The sequence below is a fragment of the Liolophura sinensis genome, chromosome 6 (genome assembly GCF_032854445.1).
Source record: "Liolophura sinensis isolate JHLJ2023 chromosome 6, CUHK_Ljap_v2, whole genome shotgun sequence".
NCBI lineage: Eukaryota > Metazoa > Mollusca > Polyplacophora > Chitonida > Chitonidae > Liolophura > Liolophura sinensis.
Genome location: NC_088300.1, coordinates 40,208,567 through 40,231,782, shown reverse-complemented (window position 1 = coordinate 40,231,782; position 23,216 = coordinate 40,208,567). Strand labels below are relative to the sequence as shown.

Sequence of the window (23,216 nt, the reverse complement as noted above, 5' to 3'; positions counted from 1 at the left end):
TACTTGTACCCTAATTCTTCTAATGTTCTGCTCTATTTATTTGTATTTGTTTTTTTTTCCTCCTCATGATTAGTCCATCTCTTGAGCAACATTTTCATATCTTTTCCAAAAAACTGGGAGAAAAATGTAATTCTTTGCTTTCAGCACTACTAAAATCTCTCTTGAAAATTCAAAGAATTAGGTATTTATGAATATTAGAAATGATAGCTCGAGATCTGCATGGCTGTATTTTATCATGAAACCTATGTGAGTGTATTTGATCTGTGTTGAGCATACATGAATATCCATAAACTAATATCAGGCTGATTCATACTTCTATATGAACCAATTTTGCAAACGTTTAGAATACCCTGTAGGTGAAGCACTTGAGGGTGTATTGTGGAGACCCCATTACTGAGTCAGGGTATGATCATACATTCCCACGGTGCATGTCTGCCAGAAATAGGCTGATTTATAGCTTCAGTGCTCACTGCAGATGACAACTTAACCACTTGGGACTGAATACCTCACAGCTCATTCTGTCAGTCAACTCTACTGTCAACTGTTAATATCTATTTTTGTATCAGAAGTGTTTTAATTATTAGACGAAGATCGTTTAGAACACAACAAATGTTTTTCCAACATACACATGTACATGTGCATTTATCATAAGATAGGACATAATCCCATTAATTAATGCTTTATTTAGAACACTATTTTTTGGTCTTACAAAATAGCTGTTCTTGCAGATTGTATCAGTTGACCACATGCATGTTTATCATGATTAAGGAATATATATATACATACAGAGGGGGGTGCAAGGCTGGTCTCGTGTTCTCAGTAAGCTCATTGATGATGTCATTACTGTAAATGCCTGACTATTGACGGAAAATATGTGAAAAATAGAGACATTATTAAAAAGGTATTAAATATGCCTCAGACATCACAGGTTTATGACTTTGTTTATCATATTTGGCATAATTATCTTTCATTCCGATTCTCATAAACCATAATCTTTGTTTCAGAGTTTCTTTTCATGTATCCTTTAACATATCCTTTAACATACTCAGCCAGAGATTCGCTGTGGATCTTGTTGATCTGATTTTGTGATTGGCAAATGATGTTGATGAATTGAACTCCTTTGGTCTGATTTAACTGAATGTTATTAAGTGTGGAAGTTTGACATGGCTTTTTGATGGGTTGGACCAGCCTGTTATACTCCTGAGTGCAGTTGTTCAACTTCTGAGGGCAGTTGTTCAACTCCTGAATGCAGTTGTTCAACTCTTGAGTGTGGTTCTTCCAAAGTGTACATATAAGCTCATATCAGTATTGTCACTCAGATTTTATTGTCAAAACTTTCAGCAAATCCTAGCAGCCAGTGCGTGTTTTCCCAGCAGCAGATTTAGTTCATAGGTAGCGTAATGTTTTCACAGAGATGTTTGGGGCTAAGTACAAAATCGAAAACTTGGTTGAAAGTCAGGTCTGGTATAAATTCTTGAGACAAGGTTCGAACAACCTGGCCCTGCACCAGTAAACCTCATCATGCTTACCACACTAGTATTTTTGAATATGGCATTGACACCCAGTTAAATAAATAAATGAATAAGTAAATTTTTCGTCAGCAAATTTGATGGCTGAAATTTTTGAGATTGTACCATTATTTCACTCTATAGGCCTTGAAATATTGAAAAGTGCTTTAAGATGTATCCCTATATGAAAGTAAGGTGAATTTTCAACAGAGGAGACTAATGGACTGAAACTCAGCATGTTGCACCTGATGTCACCAAATGTCATCATTTTATTTTTAGAGTGATGTATGCTATATATTGCAGTTCAAAGTTAGCCGAAACCTGCACAATCAAAAAATTGAAAGCATAGTTTTAGCCAATCAGACGAGAGTTACTCCTGCAACTCGAATGCACCTGTTTATGCTGATGTCATTCAGACCCCGTTGAACATGTATATGCGGTATGAATGATGCAGCATTGTCTTCACAGTTTGTCCCACAATCTCATAAACCCATGGCCGACTTAAAATCCCGTATCACCAAGCTTGTTAGCATGAAAAAACTGGCTGGTATAGGTCTGTTTACACGCCTCATCCAAAGCATCTAAGGGTTATATGATTTGTTATCTTTTCTTGTAAGTTATTTATTCGTACCTAAACCACAAAGTTTAATTGAAAGGTTTATTAATACACTTCCTCACTTGTCCTGCTTAGTTTTGGGGCTTAAACATGTACATGGAGTTACAAGTCACTTAGATCCAGTTAATAAGCTCTTTAAAACAGCATTGGATTTGCTATTCCTAGCTTCTACTAGAACATGTATAGTGAAATGTTTTACCCAGAGTTCCTTACCTGTACCTCCTTTGCTGTCTGACTTTACACATGAAAAAAAAAAATCCCAAAACAAGGCATAAGTTGATCAGTATAAATGAGTCACTCCAGTTACCCTAGGTAATTAACTATCTAATTGTTAATGTCTGTGATCACTTAAAAGCTGTCTCAAAAGGTGGTTGAGAGACTGTATGTATAACCTTGTGGGTGTATATTATAGTATATATATATATATATAGGTGAGGTATGATAAGAAGGGGTGTTTTTTTTTTCATGGACCATGAAATTGTTTTGTTAACTGAGATATCCAACATGGACACTTGTGCTAGTCATCACATACATGCAGTAATTGTGTTTTTCAACTTGTTGGGGTTTTGTACAGCTTTCTGACTCACAAACACATATGTATGTCATCAAAAAGCGGTATTAATTAGCAAATTATAAAAGATAACAACCATCTTGTTTCAATTTCTGGTAGCATTGGCATGTTCAGATACATGTATTTTATGTAGGTTGTTGTTGATACATGTACTAACTACGTGTGTTTTGTAGTCTTGTCTTGTGATTATGACTCACAGTATAATGTGTGTCCAAAGAGTTGTTTCAAAGAGCAGGCCCTGGGATGAGGTCTTAGACGAAATTTCAGTCATTAAACTTGGCATGTTCCTTTCTGTTATTTTAGTTGAATTTTGTTTAACAAGAACTAATCCAGAGTTTTACACTGTATTTTAAGCAATATTTTGAGATCTTATCTCAGTATTATTAGAATATATAAAACTCCTTCCCTTCTTTCTGGTTTATGTATTATTGACTCCTTATGGGTTGAGAAGGTTGGTAAGTTGTTAACAGTTAGATTTGTACTTCAGGGTTAGCCAGTTATACTCACGGCTTCCGGACAGTTTAGAAGACTGATCCAATAGGATTTCGGGTCATTATCTGGTCAGCATATTATACCAAAGGGATTCATTGTCTGTATAGACAGGGTGAAAAACATACATTTGGCAGCCATACTGTTAGGAACTTCAGAATGATGGCCATCCGTCTTGGGTATCTGTGCATCTATGTGCACCATTATAGAAAGTTGTGAAACAGACTGCTGCTTCAAGTAATTTCTTCAACATGTTCTCATGTGGGTTGTATACTTGTGAAATCCAAACAGTTATGAAACTTACAGGTGCATGTTATAGTTTATAAACAAGTGATTAGAACTGCACAAAAAATAACTATGTAAGATATTAAGATTTTGGTAAGCATAACCTTTGACTTTCTAATTTCTAAGTTCATATCAAGGGATTTGGTAGGCATTCCGACAAATCCAGCCACACTACCTCATACAATGCGCCGTCGTCATATAAGCAAAATATTCCTGAGTATGATGTAATAAACCAATCAAATAAAGAAATCGATCATACAGTGCCTTTGTTACACTTCAACAGTATTGTTTTTTTTTGTTTTTTTTTTTATATTTTCCCTGGCCTTATACTTGGTAAAGTGTGAAATCAGTCATTAATACAAATGATGCCACTTGTCATTGACTCTGTAACATCCCACCACTAAAGATAGAGGTGAATTCTACCAGTTGGACAGTGAATTTGTGGCATGCTAGGGACACAAATCCATATACAGGTAACACGCCACACAAAATACTGGACAGTAACTGTCACGTTTGGAGACATGTATATCCCTATATCCTGCTGCTGACATCTGCTGACTAGGTTATCTCCCTTTGTTCAGGTGTGAAAACAATGGTAACATGCAGGAAGTGATTTGCGGAGAACATCTTCTGCGCTGAATTGATGGGTCTTTCGTGAGATAAATTTGTTACATGATTACTCAGTCACAAGACAAGAAAATATACAGTCCATAGCGACTGAGTAAAATGACCTTTCTGTTTCCCCAAAACTTTGTCTGCAGGATAGGCTTCCACTTAGCTCAGATCTCTACATTCACCTTCTGTAGTCCTCACACTGACTGATGGTTTTCTGTTTTTCCAGCTGCCCGCGGGGTCGGAGCTCTCCCTGACAGAGCTTCAGGACATCGCCTCCAGACAACAGCTTCAAATCGACAACCAACAACAGGTGCTTGTAGCCAAAGAGCAGAGGCTCAAGTACCTCAAACAACAGGAGATGAAGCACCAACAGATGTCAGCCGAGAACGAGCGCCTACGTAAACTGAAAGAGAAAGTGGAGAGCCAAGAAATGAAGTTAAAGAAGCTACGGGCTGTAAGGGGACAGGTGGAGCAGTACAAGATCAACAACAACAGTCTCAGTGAGTAATATAATTTTTGTTTCTTGTAAGGAGATATAAACAGGGGAACAGCAGCTGGAGCATTAACTTCAAATACTTAAATAAGACACATTTTGACATTTAGTGTGGTTTTACTCTCTGTTCTGTTCCCTTTTACATTGTATTCCTGCAGTAAGCATCCCCGAGGCTAGTTAGTCGGTTTACATTGTTTTAATGTAACTGTACATTAAATGTGAACACAGTATTGTGAGTAATTGTAGACATGTGATGTAAATTGCAACTAGCATAGACTGTAATCTTTTAAAAATACTTCTGCTCAAGCCATGGTGCTAGGAAGCATGTATTTTGCTACTTTTAAAGATAATATATATGAAGATTTGGAATAAAACCCACACAGACAGGCAAATAGGCGCAGGAGGCTACTGTATTTACATGTGTGTCACTGATGTGACTGACTTGTGACCTAGAGACAGAAGTCTGGTTGACAGGAACTACTTAGGTGCAAAAAGCTGTACGTTGCAATGTTCAAAAGCAACTTTCTGAAGGTCTAGGGTTTCCGAAGGACATTGACCCTTACCTTGTTCAAAATCGGGAGAGATTCTGTCAAGCACTTGAGTAAACTTATTGAATAATGCATATATCTGGTATAGTCAATGTTATTACATTACATGAAAATTTTTATGATTTTATTTGAGAACTGGTGTTATTACATCACATGGCAAATTTTATTACATTGCGTGGTGATATTATGCTGCACTGAAATTTTTATTACGTTTCACAGTGGTTGTTACATTACTTGTGCATTATTACATTACTTGTGCATTATTACATGACTTGTGCATTATTACATGATACGTCACATAGAAAAACACTGTCAGTACATTCTTTAGGAGGCATTAGTTTACAGGATTAACAACTACTAATTTATTTTTGTACATTCTGATATCTGTCAAGCAAGTCACAGCAATGTTAGAATGTATATTAAATTGTTGAAAAAGTTACTAAAGTTACATACACTTCATATATTTAAACAAATTTTGTTTAATGTTTCAGCCTCTGAACTAGAGGGTATCAAATCTTTATTCAATGAAAAGGAGAAGGAATTGGCGATGGCGGTGGCCAAAGTGGAAGAGCTGACTACTCAACTAGAATCCCTGAGGGCAGGAAAAGCCAGCAGTATGAACAACAACACCTCCCTTGCCAGCATAGAACTGGAGAAATTACGCAAGGAGCTCATTGTAAGCTCTCTAAGCATGCATTGACCACATTTGTTAATATGTGTGCCCAGTCTTGCAGAAATGCTGTGTTCAAATTCTTCTCAGGTGGACTAGAAATAGCGAACTTTCTCCTTTATCTAAGTGTTTTTCAACATTTTCATATTCCTGTATGCTATCCTAGGGCTTAAGATGTTTTTTCATTTCATTGGCATATTGTGAACAGATTGTCAAGGGGCTTGGCCATCCAGCTTTCATCATAATCGAGATGTTAAACCGGTTCAACATTTCATATTTCGTATTCATGTTCATATCGTGGTGAACCAGGTTCCTAATTTCAACTGGGGCTGTTATGGTGAAATTTTTGGTTTCAACGACTTCCATGGTAAAACAACTGAAAATAGCAACTTTCGACTGCATGATCGCAGTAGAAAGTTAAAGCACTTCAGAAAGGGATTTCATATTTTGCATACTGGTGAACTGGGTTCTTGTTACACAAGTCATGCTACTCCAAAAAAAACGAAAGCTTCAGTCTGACTCAGTATTTCAGCATTTTATTTTGCCATTATCATCAGGAGTGATATAAGAGGTTTACATCACAGCTGTTTATATCACAGCTGTGTACATCAAGAGTTGTTTACATGGCAGCTGTGTACATCAAAAGTTGTTTACATGGCAGCTGTGTACATCAGAGTTGTTTACATCACAGTTGTATACATCAGAGTTGTTTACATCACAGCTGTGTACATCAGAGTCGTTTAGATCGCAGCTGTGTACATCAGTCGTTTACATCACAGCTGTGTACATCAGAGTTGTTTACATCGCAGCTGTGTACATCAGAGTTGTTTACATCGCAGCTGTGTACATCAGAGTTGTTTACATCACAGCTGTGTACATCAGAGTTGTTTACATCGCAGCTGTGTACATCAGTCGTTTATATCACAGTTGTGTACATCAGAGTTGTTTACATCACATCTGTGTACATCAAGAGTTGTTTACATCGCAGCTGTGTACATCAGAGTTGTTTACATCACAGCTGTGTACATCAGAGTCGTTTACATCACATCTGTGTACATCAGAGTAGTTTAGCTCACAGTTGTTTAAACATCAAACCCCTGTGATTACAAATGCATGTAGAAACAAAATGAGAACTAACAATGTACCATTGATCCTTCACTGTACTTAGAGTATAGCTATGGTCTTCATTCCTGTGGCATTAAGGCATGTTTCAGATATATTGTAAGTATATCTACTGTTTGCAATTCAAGTTCACTGAGAATTATATTGACCAGGACAGGAGTAAGGGAAGATTGCCACTCCATCAATCTGTTGATAAAGTTTGTCGTTAGTAGAAAATGTTGCTCTGATATAAGTGTCTTGATAAGTGTCTTCAAAGAACTTGTCTTCAGTTTCGTGTTCAACATGAGTGGCTTTAACCATTAGGCCAGGTACTTTCCTACATTTCATCATAATTCTTGTGTGCTTTTATTTGAGAGAATGTGGGCTCTTGCTGGATTGGCAGCACTTGGTGGCTGGATTGGCAGCACTTGGTGGCTGGATTGGCAGCACTTGGTTGCTGGATAGCAGCACTTGGTGGCTGGATTGGCAGCACTATTTTTGCTGGATTGGCATTACTTGGTTGTTGGATTGGCAGCACTTGGTCGCAAGGTGTGGAATTCATCTTCAGTCATCTTACTTCCTTAAAGAAGGGTGTAAAGGTAGAAGTGAATTTTGCTTAGTTGGGTCATGGCGGGATTATTTAATTTGCGAAATATCATATTGTCTAATTTTTTGGTTCCTATTACTTATTGTATTCTAGTTTCCATGGCAACTGACTGTGAACAGAAAGTTTTAATGGTGCGAATACAATACATTTGGTAGTCATTTTGTTTCACACAGGCTTGGAATAAAAGGGCTCTTTATTGTACTTGTGTAGTTTTGCAGATTTCTGATTTCTGATTTCAATGGCAGTTCAGGGTAATATGCAGTTTTTATGTTGTGAACAGTGTGAGGAGTTTCATCCCACTTTTGGCATTCTGGTTCATTTGGGGAAAAATTACTTCCTATTTGAATTACCTCAGTGCTAATAAGACTTCTGTTTTCTGAAGCAGCCAACTGAAAATAGCATATTACATGTATTTTTGTTACCTGTGATTAGCTGGTCGGACAGGAAAAAAAAATTTTCAGCAACCAGTTTGTACTGATTTCCTGACAGTGCTGTATTACTGGTGTTAATTGCTTACACAGTTTGTCACCAAAGCACTATATGTGCTAATGTATAGAGCTTGCGCATCTTAGATTCATTTAGTCGCTATATATGAGAGGTATGGAAATCTAGAAAATTTTTCTTCTCTAGAAACATTGAAAATTAATACATACATGTATGTGCAAAACTACTTGGGGTGCGAGGTTTGCAAATTTTATTCAGATTGGTCAAGACCTATGGTAGTTTGCTATTAATCATTTAGGTTCAGAGACAACCAATTTTTGAAGATTGAAAACAACCTAGAAGTTAAATGTAATTTTTTTTTTATTTCATGGAACCATACTCCTGGCTGTGATAATTTTTTCATGGAATGAGGCCATCCAACTTTCATCTCTCTCTGATTATAATCTAGATGTTAAACCGGTTCAGTTCAAGATTTCATATTATAGTCGGGATATATTCACAGTGATGTTACATGAGTTTTACCAGTGACAAAGCCTGAGGACTAGCATGGCTCCAGCTAGTAGCCTTCTACCTGGGCAAGGGCATGCGCTGTCCGATTATGCTAAGGTAGCATTCGTGACACTCGTCACTCAGATAGAAGCTTAATGTTGGTGACTGTAAAGATGTGTGTTTGATGTTACTTTTAGCTTGAAAGTGGTACTGCTCTGAATGTAAGATGAGAATATGTAATGGTCCAAAGACAGCAAAATAACCCAAGTTCTACCTATAGCGTTTAATGGGCGTAAAACCGGGAAAGCAAATTTCAATGCAATTTATGCACATTCTTAATGTCATTTTGAAAGCAGAAGTACATTGATTGGGTTGGCCGATTTCAGGGCTTCACAAACAGTATATTTGCATCAGTCAACACAGAATGATTCCTATAGAACATCCTGCAAAAATGTGAAAAGGTTGAAGAATTATAGTATTTGTAGACGAAGGAGAATGTGCTGCTTCTTATTAAAGTGTTGTAATTTGTGTTGTGTGTCTGTAACAGTGCCTGTGTGAAGAAGACATTGATTGAGTCAGAGAAAAAATCTCAAAATATGAACAGACCATCATGTCCATCTAGCTCTGTCAGGTTCAGCCCATAACTCACTGAGTTATCTTCCCTTAGACAACATCCAGATGCTGCTATGCATATACTAGTCTTTGGGGCATAAGTCATTCTCATTATCTAGTGGGCAAAATATAAGTGGGGTTGATTTTTTTTTTCTGTGTTGTAATCACTAATGGTGCAATATTTTTTTGATTTGTATGCTTTCAGTTAAGAAACAAGTTGAACGAACAGCAAAGTGTGAAGATTGTAGCTAACAGGGATTTGCTCCAGCAAAGGAAGGGGGAAATACTACAGATAGATCAACGAATCAGTGATCTACAACAACGTCTGAAGAAGAAAAAAGCTCAAAATGCATCAGGTCACAACTCTTCACAAAACTACAATGATAATTTCATGCACAGTAGACAGACGACTGGGAACCACAATGGAACTAATATCGCCGCTATAGAACCCTACATGAAGCAACCTCCAAAAGATGTCACCAAGGATGATTTGCATACAAACTTTGGCTTTGACAGACAAGATCCCAAAAACCAGACCCTTCCACCAAATTTAAAATTTCCACACCCCGAAAAAAGTAAAGGGTTGGAAATTAGGTCTGATCATATGACCAGTGATCCAAACAGTAATGCTTCGGTTGTCAGCAAAAATTATGCTGTGCCTTTGGTTGTTAAAGTGAATAACTCAAAGAGCCCTCCAAATGGAGATCATGCCCCAGTTAATACAGAGAAGATACCTCCTCCTAAAGACACTGATGACGCACGGGTAACAGCAACTTCAGCCATGAAATATGCTGGCTCTGGGACTAAAGTGGGCATGGGTATTGTAAATTTGGCTCCAAAACCATTCGGGTCGACATACAGTACATCTATGCTGACAGGTAGACCATTTGTTTCGACATCATCCCAGCCTACAGCTAACATACAAGATGAAGTTCGTACAGGGGGCAGTGGTCAGAGTTCTCCTGCTACCAGTGATAATTCTTACCCAGTGTCCAACAGCGCACAGCCTGTACTCACCGGTCAAAATCAAGGGACAATGCCTCATAAGACTGGCCTGGCACTTAACAGTAAGCCAATGTACAATACTGCTAAGTTTAGTCATGTGGGTCCTACACAGTCCGGGGCCAGTTCTGGCCCTAAAGTCACAGCACCTGTTCCATCCAGAGATATTAAACCCACACCGCTAGTATCAAAAAATGGCAATCATGCTAGTTCCAGTGCTGAAGTCATAGTGCCAAGTATACCACCACGCCAGACCCCGACAAGTACATTTCCTTCCTCAAAACACCCTATGCAAACTCCTCTTCCTCGACCATCTCAAAAGGTGTCTGTTGCCCAGCCGACAACCAGCAGTGGGAGTAATGTCAGTTCAAATAACACTGCAGCTTCTTCACATTCAAAGATTGTTTCGGCACTCAGTTCCTCGAGTTCAAAGCCGGGGCATTCACCTGTAGAACAGCCTATTTCAGCTTCAAGCAGATGGCCGAAAACTGCGGTCACATCTGCTTCTATCACTTCTCAAGACAATTCTGATCATGGCCGAATGCACTCCACTAACACTGCACACACCACCAGTATCCAGGGTGAGAATGGCGGTGCTGGTATGCAAGTTGGTACAGCTGCAGGTGTGGTACAGCCAGCTAAGGGAATACCCAGGTATGCCCCCAAAAGCGTCATCGCCAACACCTACACCCAGAAACTCGGGTCTGGAGCAATTGAACAATACCGTAAGAATATGTCCATGCTTTATCAGGGGTTTGGTGATAGGAACAAGAAACAGGACAACAGTGCTACTGGATCTAGTGATGGTGTCAAGTCAACTAGCATGAAACCCTCAGGCCCTGAGTCACAGGCTGCCTCCAGTCCAACAGATGTAACGGACAGTAGACTCAATTCTACCTCTAGTCTCTCGCAGTATGCTTCGGACAAACCCAGTTTTAAAGCGACGTCTCCCAAGCATCTGCGACGCAGACATTCTGATAGCAGTGACAATGAAGAGGCACAAACTAAGCTCCTACAGACCCAGCCCTCACAAACGGTGTCCCCTCCCAAACCCTCTGCCCCTTCATCTGTGGGTCAGACAGAAAACAAGTGGACAGCAGAGGAGAGCAGTGGAGCAGAAGCTATTCTTGTTATAGACAATTTGGGTAATGTGCTAGAGATGAGTGATAGTGCTGACTTGTCCGTGACCTCGGCTCAGAATGAAATGTTTGGTGAACCCGGTGAGCAGGGGACGCATCCCAAGGCACCTATTGTAATAGAGACAAATAAGGTGAAGCATAGGTTAAAGACTAACTTAAAAGAGAAATCCTCCTCCAACCGGTCCAGCAACAAAAGAGTTAGTTTTGATCCATTAGCATTGTTACTTGATGCTTCCCTGGAAGGAGAACTGGAGCTTGTTAGGAAAACTGCCACAGAGGTACGTTACATGTTTCATAATGATGCCATTTTGTTTTCAGCAAAAATGTTTTTCTGGATAAAATCTGCTTTCCCTCGGGCTCTGCCCAGTATTCCTGCTGCCACAATGCTGGCCATGAACCATTGTATAAGTGAAACATTCTTGAGTAGGACGTAAACAACAATCAAATGAATATATCAAAAAGATCAAAGAAAAGATCAAATTCTGGAGTGTTCTGAACCAATCCACTGTGCCAGCTACACGTAGATGTGCATATTTATCCCCATTTGAATGATTAGTGCTCCTTCAATGAACTCACAATTACCCTGAGGCACTGTTGTTTGTGTAACAAATAATAACCTTTTAAGAATCAACAGCATGGTGGTCTCCTTTCAGATATTGTCATCCCATTTTTCATAAAACTATGATTATTTATACTTGAAAATCAGATTTCATAGATTTGTGGCTTCTAAATTTATGGTTTGGGGTCCTCTTCTGTCACTTGACTGTTTTTGGCTGATCATGACAGCTTCATTTTACTGACAGCTGTATGCTAATGTACATGCACTTTTGTCCTCCATACAAATGGACTAAGTTGAATTGGCTCCATTTGCCTTCAGTGAGACAGCACCAATGTAGTCGCTGTGAGTTTAAGTGTCAGCTCATGCTGGAGTAATGGACCAAGCTATGGATGATCGTGTGTTTCCCTGGGCTTTGCCCAGTTCCTCCCTCCATAATGCTGACTGCCGTCCTATAAGTGAAATAAGGAGTGAAGCACCAATCAGATAAATGAAGAAATAAAATCTATGAGACAGCAACTGGTGACATTTGTCACAGCATTCCATCTTGTATGTGTTGGAGGGGAGAGTTGGCAATTTTTAATGATACTTTTGATATGTGAAGAAAGAGTAAAGGTGCAACAGTACAATCCTAGATGTCTACAAGTATTTGTGTGGAGACTTGGCTGACGTGTAATTGCCATCTCCTATGTGCTGTTTCTCTTTGCAGGTGACAGTGTAATTGCCATCTCCTATCTGCTGTTTCTCTTTGCAGGTGACAGTGTAATTGCCATCTCCTATGTGCTGTTTCTCTTTGCAGGTGACAGTGTAATTGCCATCTCCTATCTGCTGTTTCTCTTTGCAGGTGACAGTGTAATTGCCATCTCCTATGTGCTGTTTCTCTTTGCAGGTGGCAGATGTTAGTGCATCGAACGATGAGGGCATAACCGCTCTACATAACGCTATATGTGCTGGGCACTACGAAATAGTGAAGTTTTTGGTGGAATTTGGAGCGGATGCCAATGCCCCTGACAGTGATGGCTGGTGAGTAAGACAGTTATATAGCACCAGGATTTATATACCTATCTTGTCTTGTCGATGTTAAAAACATCCACCGGGCCCTATACAACATCAAACATTGGACTTTTAATTGTGCCAGAGGTCCTGTACATGGGTAACACATTGAATCCATTACATTTTCCATAGTGTTTACAACTTTCAGCGTCATTTAGAAGTTGATGAGTAAGTATGTGAACAAGATTTTCCTTATGGATATTGAAGTTATTCACACAACATTTTGATGTAGATACGAACACTATTATGATGGTAGTGATCTGCGTCAAAATGTTGTGTTATTAAAGGAAGAAGTTGTATACTTTTCATGTACTCTTGCCAATAGGTCGATTACATTCCATGACTAAACCAGCATAATTTTAGAAGCTCCAGAAGCAGAAAGGTAGGCCTTGTGGTTCAAAAGCACATGGTGGGGAATAATTGTTACATTAATATGCGGAGGGGCATCAGTGGCCCAGTGGTTCGTATGCCAGTGCGACGTAATGACCTAGGAGCCCCTCACCAATGCAGTCACCATGAGTTCAAGTCCAGCTCATATTGGTTTCCTCTCCTGTCATGTGTGAGAAAGTGGTCGCTTGTATACTGACTCGCTCTTTCCAGAGGTGTAAAATCCTCTTTTTTCTTTTTTTTTAAAATCTGGTCAAATTGCAATGATTGAGATAATCTGAATTTTTTTAAATTGTGCACTTTCGACTGGTCGTTTCATCTTCTGTCTGGCATGATGTCACATGGCACAGTTGCCTGAATAATCATCACTTATGCAAATTTTTTTAATTTTGTTTTTGAAGGCTTTTCAACTATAGAAGGTCAGAAGTGCTATTCATAATAAACCCTTATAAACCACAGTGTTAGCTCTGTTCCGCAAGATTTCTTTTATCATCTGTATATTTCGAACCTAGTTTCTGTGGGAACTGCAGTAGCACTGTGTAGGTGCTCTGGTATAATATTATACTGTATTTGATGATATTTGCAGGACCCCACTCCATTGTGCTGCCTCGTGTAATAACCTGCCCATGGTGAAACTGCTGGTTGATCACGGGGCCTGTATATTTGCTACAACGATCAGTGACCAGGAGACGGCTGCGGAGAAGTGTGAGGAAGATGAAGACGGATATGATGGCTGCTCAGAATATTTATACAGTAAGTTTTAAGTTTGCAATAATTGTTAAGTCTTGAGGAGGGTGGGGGAGGCTTTATTGGTATTATTGTTGAGGAATACACTACAGAAAGTCAGAGGGAAAACACTACAGCGTGTCTTGGTTTCCAATCAGTGTTAGGGAAAACACTACAGCATGTCTGGGTTTGCAATCTCTGTTAGGGAAAACACTAGAGCATGTATGGGTTTGCAATTAGTGTTAGGGAAAACACAACAGCATGTATGGGTTTGCAACTGTGTTACTGGGTTTTACATGTACCCCTGGGTTAGGGAATACGCACCACTATGTTACTGGGTTTTAGATGTACCCCTGTTTTAGGGAATACACACCACTATGTTTCTGGGTTTTACGTGTACACCTGTGTTAGGAATACACTGCACTGTGTTACTGGGTTTTACATGTACACCTGTGTTAGAGAATACACTGCACTAGGTTACTGGGTTTTACATGTACACCTGTGTTAGGGAATACACTACAATAAGTCATAGGGGCCTGGGTGGCCAAGTGGTTAGCATGCCTTCGTGGCATAATGACTCAGGAGCCTCCCCCCAGTGAGCTGTCAGTTCAAGTCCAGCTCATGCCGGCTTCCTCTCCGGTCCTATGTTGGAAGGCCTGCCAGCAACCCGCAGATGGTCATGGGTTTCCCTCAGGCTCTCCTTTGTTTACTCCCACCATGTTGTTGGACACTGTCACAAAGGTGAAATATTCTTGCATACTGCATAAAACACCAATCAAATAAGAATAAACAAACAATAAGTCACAGATTGTGCCATAATTACTAAGCTCGACATACGTGAGAGACCCGTCTCAACTCGACCTGACTGTTCATCGGGTTCTAAACACTCATTACAAACTGATGTGCCAAATAATAATGCAACTCAACTGAAGTTCTACTCCAGTCTATGTCTTCCAATCTTAAAATTTTATGGCAGGCAGTCAGTCACCGGCACTTTATCCCTACCACCAATTGAGTCGCGTCTTTGAGAAAATTGAGAAAACATGGAAATATCGCACCCTTTCCTCTGAACTTTGCATAATTTTTATAATAACCCCCATTTAGAACTTTGCGTAATAAGGTTTTTTCCATGTTTTCCATGTTTAATGACAAGTGGATAATTATTTTCATAATTACTCCTTTTCAAGTACTAAGTGCATTAATGGATTTTCATGTACACTGTATTCTCTTCTGATTACTACATTTCTCCTTTCAGACTGGATGTACCAGTTATGCAATCAAAGCACATCACAAATGGCCCATGAAACAATCTATATGAAGCCAAACTAAGCAAAATGACGTCCTGTCATTTCTTTTAAGGTTTTCATAGTTTTGTTTCTTTTATTGTTGGAATTGTTGGAGGATGGAATGGGGGTACTTCAGTTTCAGATTGGATAATCTAAAAAACAATTCATTGCTTTCTTGTTATATCATGCTCTCATCATGATATTAACTTACACTCATTCATTTATTGCAATCTGAACTTATTTTTTTAATGCTCTTTTATGCAGGCATACAAGAAAAACTAGGTATTATCAACAATGGTGTGGTTTTTGCGGTTTTTGACTACAAGTCCCAGAACTCAGATGAGCTGAGTTTCCGTGTAAACAGTTTAATGACCATCCTGAGGAAAGGAGACGAGAAGGAGAAGGAATGGTGGTGGGCGCGGATCAGGGACCGAGAGGGTTATGTGCCCAGAAATCTGCTGGGGGTAAGCGAAAAGCTGTAAGCTGTCTCACTCCTGTTACACACAGGGGCCTGATTAACATTTGTTGGTCATATTGTATGCAATATTACATGCCTCCAGTTGTTAGGGATATTGTATGCAATATTACATGCCTCCAGTTGTTAGGGATATTGTATGCAATATTACATGCCTCCAGTTGTTAGGGATATTGTATGCAGCCATCCAGTAGCGATAATGCATGTCTCCAGATGTTAGTGGTTTTTTTATGCAGTCATCTCTCAGCAATAATGCATTCCTCCATTTGTTAGTGATATTGTATGTAGGTGTCCATTAGCAATAATGCATGCCTCCATTTGTTAGTGATATTGTATGTAGCCATCCATTAGCGATAATGCATGTCTCCAGTTGTTAGTGGTTTTTTTTTATGCAGCCATCTCTTAGCAATAATGCATTCCTCCATTTGTTAGTGATATTGTATGTAGCTGTCCATTAGCAATAATGCATGCCTCCATTTGTTAGTGATATTGTACGTAGCCATCCAGTAGCGATAATGCATGTCTCCAGATGTTAGTGGTTTTTTTATGCAGTCATCTCTTAGCAATAATGCATTCCTCCATTTGTTAGTGATATTGTATGTAGCTGTCCATTAGCAATAATGCATGCCTCCATTTGTTAGTGATATTGTATGTAGCCATCCATTAGCAATAATGCATGTCTCCAGTTGTTAGTGGTTTTTTATGCAGTCATCTCTTGGCAATAATGCATGCCCCTGTTTGTTAGTGACATTGTATGTAGCCGTCCATTAGCAGTAATGCATGTCTCCAGTTGTTAGTGGTTTTTTATGCAGTCATCTCTTGGCAATAATGCATGCCCCTGTTTGTTAGTGACATTGTATGTAGCCGTCCATTAGCAATAATGCATGCCTCCAATTGTTAGTGATGTTATTTGCAATAATGCACTCCTCCAATTTTTATTGAAATTGTATGAAATAATATATGCCTCTATTTGTTAGTGATATTCTATGTATCCATTCATCGATTTTGACACTTGAAAGATACACCCTTTACAGTATGATATTTATGTCGTTGCAGCTTTCCAGACGAGTCCTGAGTGAGAAGGGGAAGATTGAGAAGAAGTAACACAGTTGCTGAAAGAACCAGGTTGCAAAGTTCTGCCTTCTCAAATGTTTCGTGATGTTTCGCCTTTGGGGGGCCTTGTTCCTTGTTGGAGAAGGTGGAACAGTAAGCTACAGTTTGGCCAGTATTCACACAAAATGTGGTGCTGTATAGTGCAATAGAATTTTCAGTGTTTTAGTAATGTAAAAGATGGTCATCGGACTATTAAAATATGCATACGAATTAATCACAGGTGGGTCGATGCAAGATGGTAGAAGATTTATTTGGGATGCATGCATTGACTTCCTGATGTGAAATCAAGGAGAAGTATGGGTGTTTTCCACTGTACTGCATCATATGGGCGCAGTACACCAACTGTTCAGATTGTCAAAGGTTATCAGTACTGGTTATACAGTAATAAGTTCACATACATTTTATACATATGCACGTAGCAAAACGTGTTCTTAATATCTTGAATTATTAGAAATAAAAGAACTTAACCCAGATTCATTGTATTCCTGGATTTATGATTGTGGTTTCAAACCAAGCAGCACTGTCCATTTGGGAAATTCTCAAGGGACAAGTTTGTATGTGAGCACAAAGAGTTGCCTTACTTTTAACACCGATGTGAAACTGTTTGCCTGAGATTGGATTGACTGAGCATACTAATTCTTTTAATCTATTGTCATTCACCATTGTCTTATGTCTCAAACATCAACATTCAGGAGGACATCACATATACAGACTTTGAGAGATTACTGCAGGTGTTGGCAGCAGTATTAAATTAAAGGTTGGCATGTTTAGTTTACACATGTAGGCGAAACCTGCGGTCAGAAAATGTAAGACCATGTAATAAACCTGTGGTCAGCACATGTAATAAACTTGTGGTCAGCACATGTAATAAACTTGTGGTCAGTACATGTAGACCATGTAATAAACCTGTGGTCAGCACATGTAATAAACCTGTGGTCAGTACATGTAGACCATGTAATAAACCTGTGGTCAGCACATGTAATAAACCTGTGGTCAGTACATGTAGACCATGTAATAAACCTGTGGTCAGCACATGTAATAAACCTGTGGTCAGTACATGTAGACCATGTAATAAACCTGTGGTCAGCAAATATAGACCATGTTAGTGCTGGTGTATATAATAGTGGTGAATAGTTTTGGACGTGCGAATCAGTGCGAATTATTTCTTCTTTGTTTTGTCACTTGTTTGGATTATTCAACTGTTAACCTGAGGATTATCATTGCTCATCAGCCTTTCACAATAAATCCCGATGCTATGATAAAATGTCTTACGACTTTTTTGTGCTTTACATCATAACAGAAAGTCAGTTTTTCATTTTCATTTGGATTGTTGAACACTCTGGAATTTTTCATTGATATGGCGGTGTCCAGATTTATGAGTGATGGAAAACGGTAGCAGAAATACAGCCTGTCCTTTGTATAAGTTGCTAGCAAGTCTTCCCATGCTGTCAAAAAATGTTAGATTTTAGCAAAAAGTGGTTTGTCTGAGTGATGCTAGAATGAATTCTGCTGTTGCACTAGATATGCAAATTAAATACAGCTAAAGATAAAAGATTGCATTCAACTAACATCACTCTACTGGCTCGGGCAGGGTGGCTTACTTGCCTTCAGTAAGGCATCCCAGCGAAGCAGCACTAGATAAAAGAGCGGTGGAAATCCATCCTGCAAAAAGAAGGCACATTACATGCAAGGATTCCTTCGTCGTCATATGACTGAAAAATTGTTAAGTATGACGTTAAACCCCAAACACTAACAGGATGTATGTTGAAGACAAAGTATAAGTGGAATATTCTGGGCATACGATGTTAAATGTATGTGTCATTTCAACAGTCTACACCGAAACCATTATCTTCACAGTCTAGGAGTGCACATGCATCGGCCAATGTCATAGGCTTCTATTACTAATATATATGTGGATAACTTTCTTTAGATAATGTGTATACCAGAGTTATGGAGTTTCAGAAGTTTTGGGCACAAAAGGTCACAAATTTATTATTTACTTGGTGTTTTACTCCGTACTCAAGAATATTTCACTTCTTTGAAAGCGACCAGTATTATGGTGGGAGGAAACAGGGCTGGGGGAAACCCTCGACCATCCACAGGTTGCTGGAAGACCTTCATTGATAGTGGCACGTTAACCAAGGAGGCCCCAAATCGAAGAGACGCTGTGTACAAGAAATTGTAGCCCTGCATAGAGGCTTTCTAGAGAAGATGCGTTTACTTTTCCGGACAGAATTTAAGTCAACTTTTAGGCCTTGGTACAGCTAAAATTATTTGAGGCTGCATGCACCATTTGAAATCTCACAAACTGAACAACATTCTATGTTGATTCCGGCTGCATTCGAGCCAAAGTTTTTCTTCATAGACCTCTTGTCATGATCCTATATAACGTTTATGTTTTCTGTACAAGTGAGACAGGTGGGATTGTTGCTTTTACACGCTTCTATAATGCCACCGGCCCGGATAGCACAGTTGGTAGAGCGTCCGCTTCGGGATTGGTAGACCCAGGATCAATCCTTGATCGAGTCACACCTAAGACTTTAAAAGAGGAAGTTGTAACTTCCTCGCTTTGCGTTCAGCATGAAGGGGATAGTGCAACGACTGGTTGACCCGTATCAGTATAATGGCTCGGGCGGGGCAGCTTACTAGCCTTCGGTAAGTCGTCTCAGTGAAGCAGCACTAAATAAAAGAGCGGTGGAAATCCGTCCTGCTACAAGGAGGCACATTACACGTACATGCACCCTAATGATTCCTTCGTCGTCATATGACTGAAAAATTGTTGAGTACGACGTTAAACCCCAAGCACTCGCACTCACTCGCACTCTATAATGCCAAATGCCATCACAGATCTTTTCGTCAACTATCGCGGTCTTTTCAGGGGGGATCACTCTACCATAGCTAGGGTAGTTTCAGCTCCGGGTTGTTCTCCCTTCGAACGGAATAGTTTTGTGATAATGGTAAACATCAAACAATTCTAGCTTGTGTGACAGTCAGTCACGGCTGTTTTGAAAAGTCACACATTTTTACTTACTATTTGACGATATAATTTCTGGTCGGCACAAGCAAAGAAAATTTATATTTTTTCAGCTTGTGGCGATTGCTTGTCCTGATCTGCATCAGAAAGCCGAAAGAGTATGTGAAAAATAGTTTTCTGATTAATTAGAGGTGTGATGGGAAGAAGGTGAAACTGATACTCCTTGTAAAGGTAAAAGACAACAGCTGCAGTATAGCCTTTTCGATTTTTTTACATTTTGACTAAGTGACAGCTACGGAAGACGAAAATGGATTTGTCAAAACATCGAATTTGTTGCGTATGCATGTATGTATGTTTTGGATTTTACGTCGTACTCAACAGTTTTTGAATCCATGCCGCCAGAGTGCTGACTCCGCTGAAGTATCATGCCGAAGACACAAGACATGACACCCCACCCAGTCACATTATATTCATACTGGTTCTGTCCTACTTCCTTACTCTAACCCCACAGTGCTCAGCTCCAGGCAAGGCCTCAGCAAGTACCATTATTTTTAGTTTGGTACAACCCCGATTGTAAACCAAAGCAGCCGTCGCCGTGGTACAAGTGAAGTATTCTTGAACACGGCTTAAAAACACTAATCAAACATATAAACCAAAAGCAGCCGGGTTTTCTTAGTTCCCACTGATTATGGAGGGAGGTTACTGCACCTTTATAGGCCTGTGTATGTTGACAAAAATAGTTTTAATTACCCAACCGGGTGCCGTCTGGGGAGGTTTAAAAACCTACATTCCAGCTAGTGTTGCTCAGAACTATCAAGATGAAATAACCGTTTACGCTTTTCTTGAGCATTATAATTTGAAAAAGTTTCCATCGGTTCTTCAGAGTATACTATAAAGATAGACGAGGGTGTGCTTTTCACAATGTTTTCAGTCACGCCGTATTGCAAAGAAATATTTTCTAGATGGATAGGTGCATGTGTGTGTGTTAGTGTGCATACGTGCGTGCGCGATTTTCACTATGTCCTCTGGTGTGCTGAGTATTTATTTATTTATTGATTGATTGATTTATTTATTTAAATATATATTATACGACGGCGGCCAGCTTTATGGTGAGAGGAAACCGAGCAGAGCCTGGAGGAAACCCACGACCATCCGCAGGTTGCTGCAGATCTTCCCACTTACGAGTCTTACCACTTTCGATAGTGCGGTAGTTATGAAATAAAAATTTCTTAGGAGTTCGCGCAAGAATCTACCCTCTTTAACCCGATAGCTACCAGTAATTCTTGGGCTCTCCGTCTGTTGTGAACCATCAGTAATCCTTGGGCTCTCCGTCTGTTGTGAACCATCAGTAATCCTTGGGCTCTCCGTCTGTTGTGAATCATCAGGAATCCTTGGGCTCTCCGTCTGTTGTGAACCATCAGTAATCCTTGGGCTCTCCGTCTGTTGTGAACCATCAGTAATCCTTGGGCTCTCCGTCTGTTGTGAACCATCAGTAATCCTTGGGCTCTCCGTCTGTTGTGAATCATCAGGAATCCTTGGGCTCTCCGTCTGTTGGGCACCATCAGTAATCACCATCAGTAAACCTTGGGCCCTCCGTCTGTTGTGCACCATCAGTAATCCTTGGGCTCTCCGTCAGTTGTGAACCATCAGTAATCCTTGGGCTCTCTGTCTGTTGTGAATCATCAGGAATCCTTGGGCTCTCCGTCTGTTGTGAATCATCAGTAATCCTTGGGCTCTCCGTCTGTTGGGCACCATCAGCAATCACCATCAATAAACCTTGGGGCCTCCGTCTGTTGTGCACCATCAGTAATCCTTGGGCTCTCCGTCTGTTGTGAATCATCAGGAATCCTTGGGCTCTCCGTCTGTTGGGCACCATCAATAATCACCATCAGTAAACCTTGGGGCCTCCGTCTGTTGTGCACCAACAGTAATCCTAGAGCTCTCCGTCTATTGTGCACCATCAGTAATCCTTGGGCTCTCCGTCATTTGTGGACCATCAGTAATCCTTGAGCTCTCCGTCTGTTGTGAATCATCAGGAATCCTTGGGCTCTCCGTCTGTTGTGAACCATCAGTAATCCTTGGGCTCTCCGTCTGTTGTGAATCATCAGGAATCCTTGGGCTCTCCGTCTGTTGGGCACCATCAGTAATCACCATCAGTAAACCTTGGGGCCTCCGTCTGTTGTGCACCAACAGTAATCCTAGAGCTCTCCGTCTATTGTGCACCATCAGTAATCCTTGGGCTCTCCGTCATTTGTGGACCATCAGTAATCCTTGAGCTCTCCGTCTGTTGTGAATCATCAGGAATCCTTGGGCTCTCCGTCTGTTGGGCACCATCAGTAATCACCATCAGTAAACCTTGGGCCCTCCGTCTGTTGTGCACCATCATTAATCCTTGGGCTCTCCGTCAGTTGTGGACCATCAGTAATCCTTGGGCTCTCCATCTGTTGTGAATCATCAGGAATCCTTGGGCTCTCTGTCTGTTGTGCACCATCAGTAATCCCTGAGCTCTCCGTCTGTTGTGGACCATCAGTAATCCTTGGGCTCTCCGTCTATTGTGCACCATCAGTAATCCTTGGGCTCTCCGTCTATTGTGCACTATCAGTAATCCTTGGGCTCTCCCTCTGTTGTGCACCATCAGTAATCCTTGGGCTCTCCCTCTGTTGTGGATGCTCTTGGTCGTAATCACTTTTAACACTGAACAGTAATTTAGTTTTTACACAGGTGACCAGGATTACATATGAAGGATGAAATCTGAGCTTCCCATCAAATTATCAGATGTTTTACGGTAATAAACTCCTCTCCAGAAGGTTAGGTTCGAGTATAAAATTCTGTGGAACGTATTTTGTTTGACACCTGCTTAATAACAGAACGGTTTTTATATCTTGCATTTGGATTAGGACACGTTTTCAGTTCAGCTGCTAACCATGCACGGCAAATTCTGTTTCATCAAAAACTTGGCGGATATTCAAGTGTCTATCTGTTGATCAGTTTCTAGTCTTGATAAGAACAAGTATAAACTGCAATAAGTTTTCGACGATCTAAATGATTCACGATCTCAGGGATAAAATTATGTCCATGACAAGTAGTACATATTTTGCCTCATTCTAGGAGGTTTATTGTTACAAAGACATACTTTTTTATGGCATTTTGCAATGCAAGGTAAATTTTAGAAAAATGCACCTTTCAGCAGGTTGTTTTAGAGTAAATACGGTAGTTTTCTTGCATTTTCATCATAAAATTGATCAACTGTTGAAGCTAGTGAAATGATACAGCAATTAGTTGATATGGCATTTGAGGACCAGACAGGTGCTCCTCGCTGTAGGGAATGCACTTAATAATTCTTCATAACTGTGTTTAAAACGTCTAGTTGAAAAAGCGTATGTACACCGGAGAATATAGGAAAAAATATCGATGAAATAAAATTGTACACAAACTTTTGGGTAGTTACATTAACATG

The 23,216-nt window shown here is 39.9% G+C and overlaps 1 protein-coding gene across 2 annotated transcripts in view; it reads left to right on the top strand.

Moving 5' to 3' along the window:
- LOC135466562 (apoptosis-stimulating of p53 protein 1-like) overlaps positions 1-17,635 on the top strand; it is a 36,479-nt gene extending 18,844 nt beyond the window's left edge. For both annotated transcript variants that reach the window (XM_064744112.1, XM_064744111.1), the window contains exons 2-8: positions 4,311-4,584; positions 5,617-5,801; positions 9,254-11,467; positions 12,635-12,768; positions 13,772-13,938; positions 15,462-15,661; positions 16,729-17,635. In XM_064744112.1, the coding sequence (XP_064600182.1) occupies positions 4,311-4,584; positions 5,617-5,801; positions 9,254-11,467; positions 12,635-12,768; positions 13,772-13,938; positions 15,462-15,661; positions 16,729-16,776 (3,222 nt within the window). In that variant the 3' untranslated portion in view covers positions 16,777-17,635. The remainder of the gene's footprint in view (positions 1-4,310; positions 4,585-5,616; positions 5,802-9,253; positions 11,468-12,634; positions 12,769-13,771; positions 13,939-15,461; positions 15,662-16,728) is intronic.
- The last annotated feature ends 5,581 nt before the right edge of the window (positions 17,636-23,216 follow it).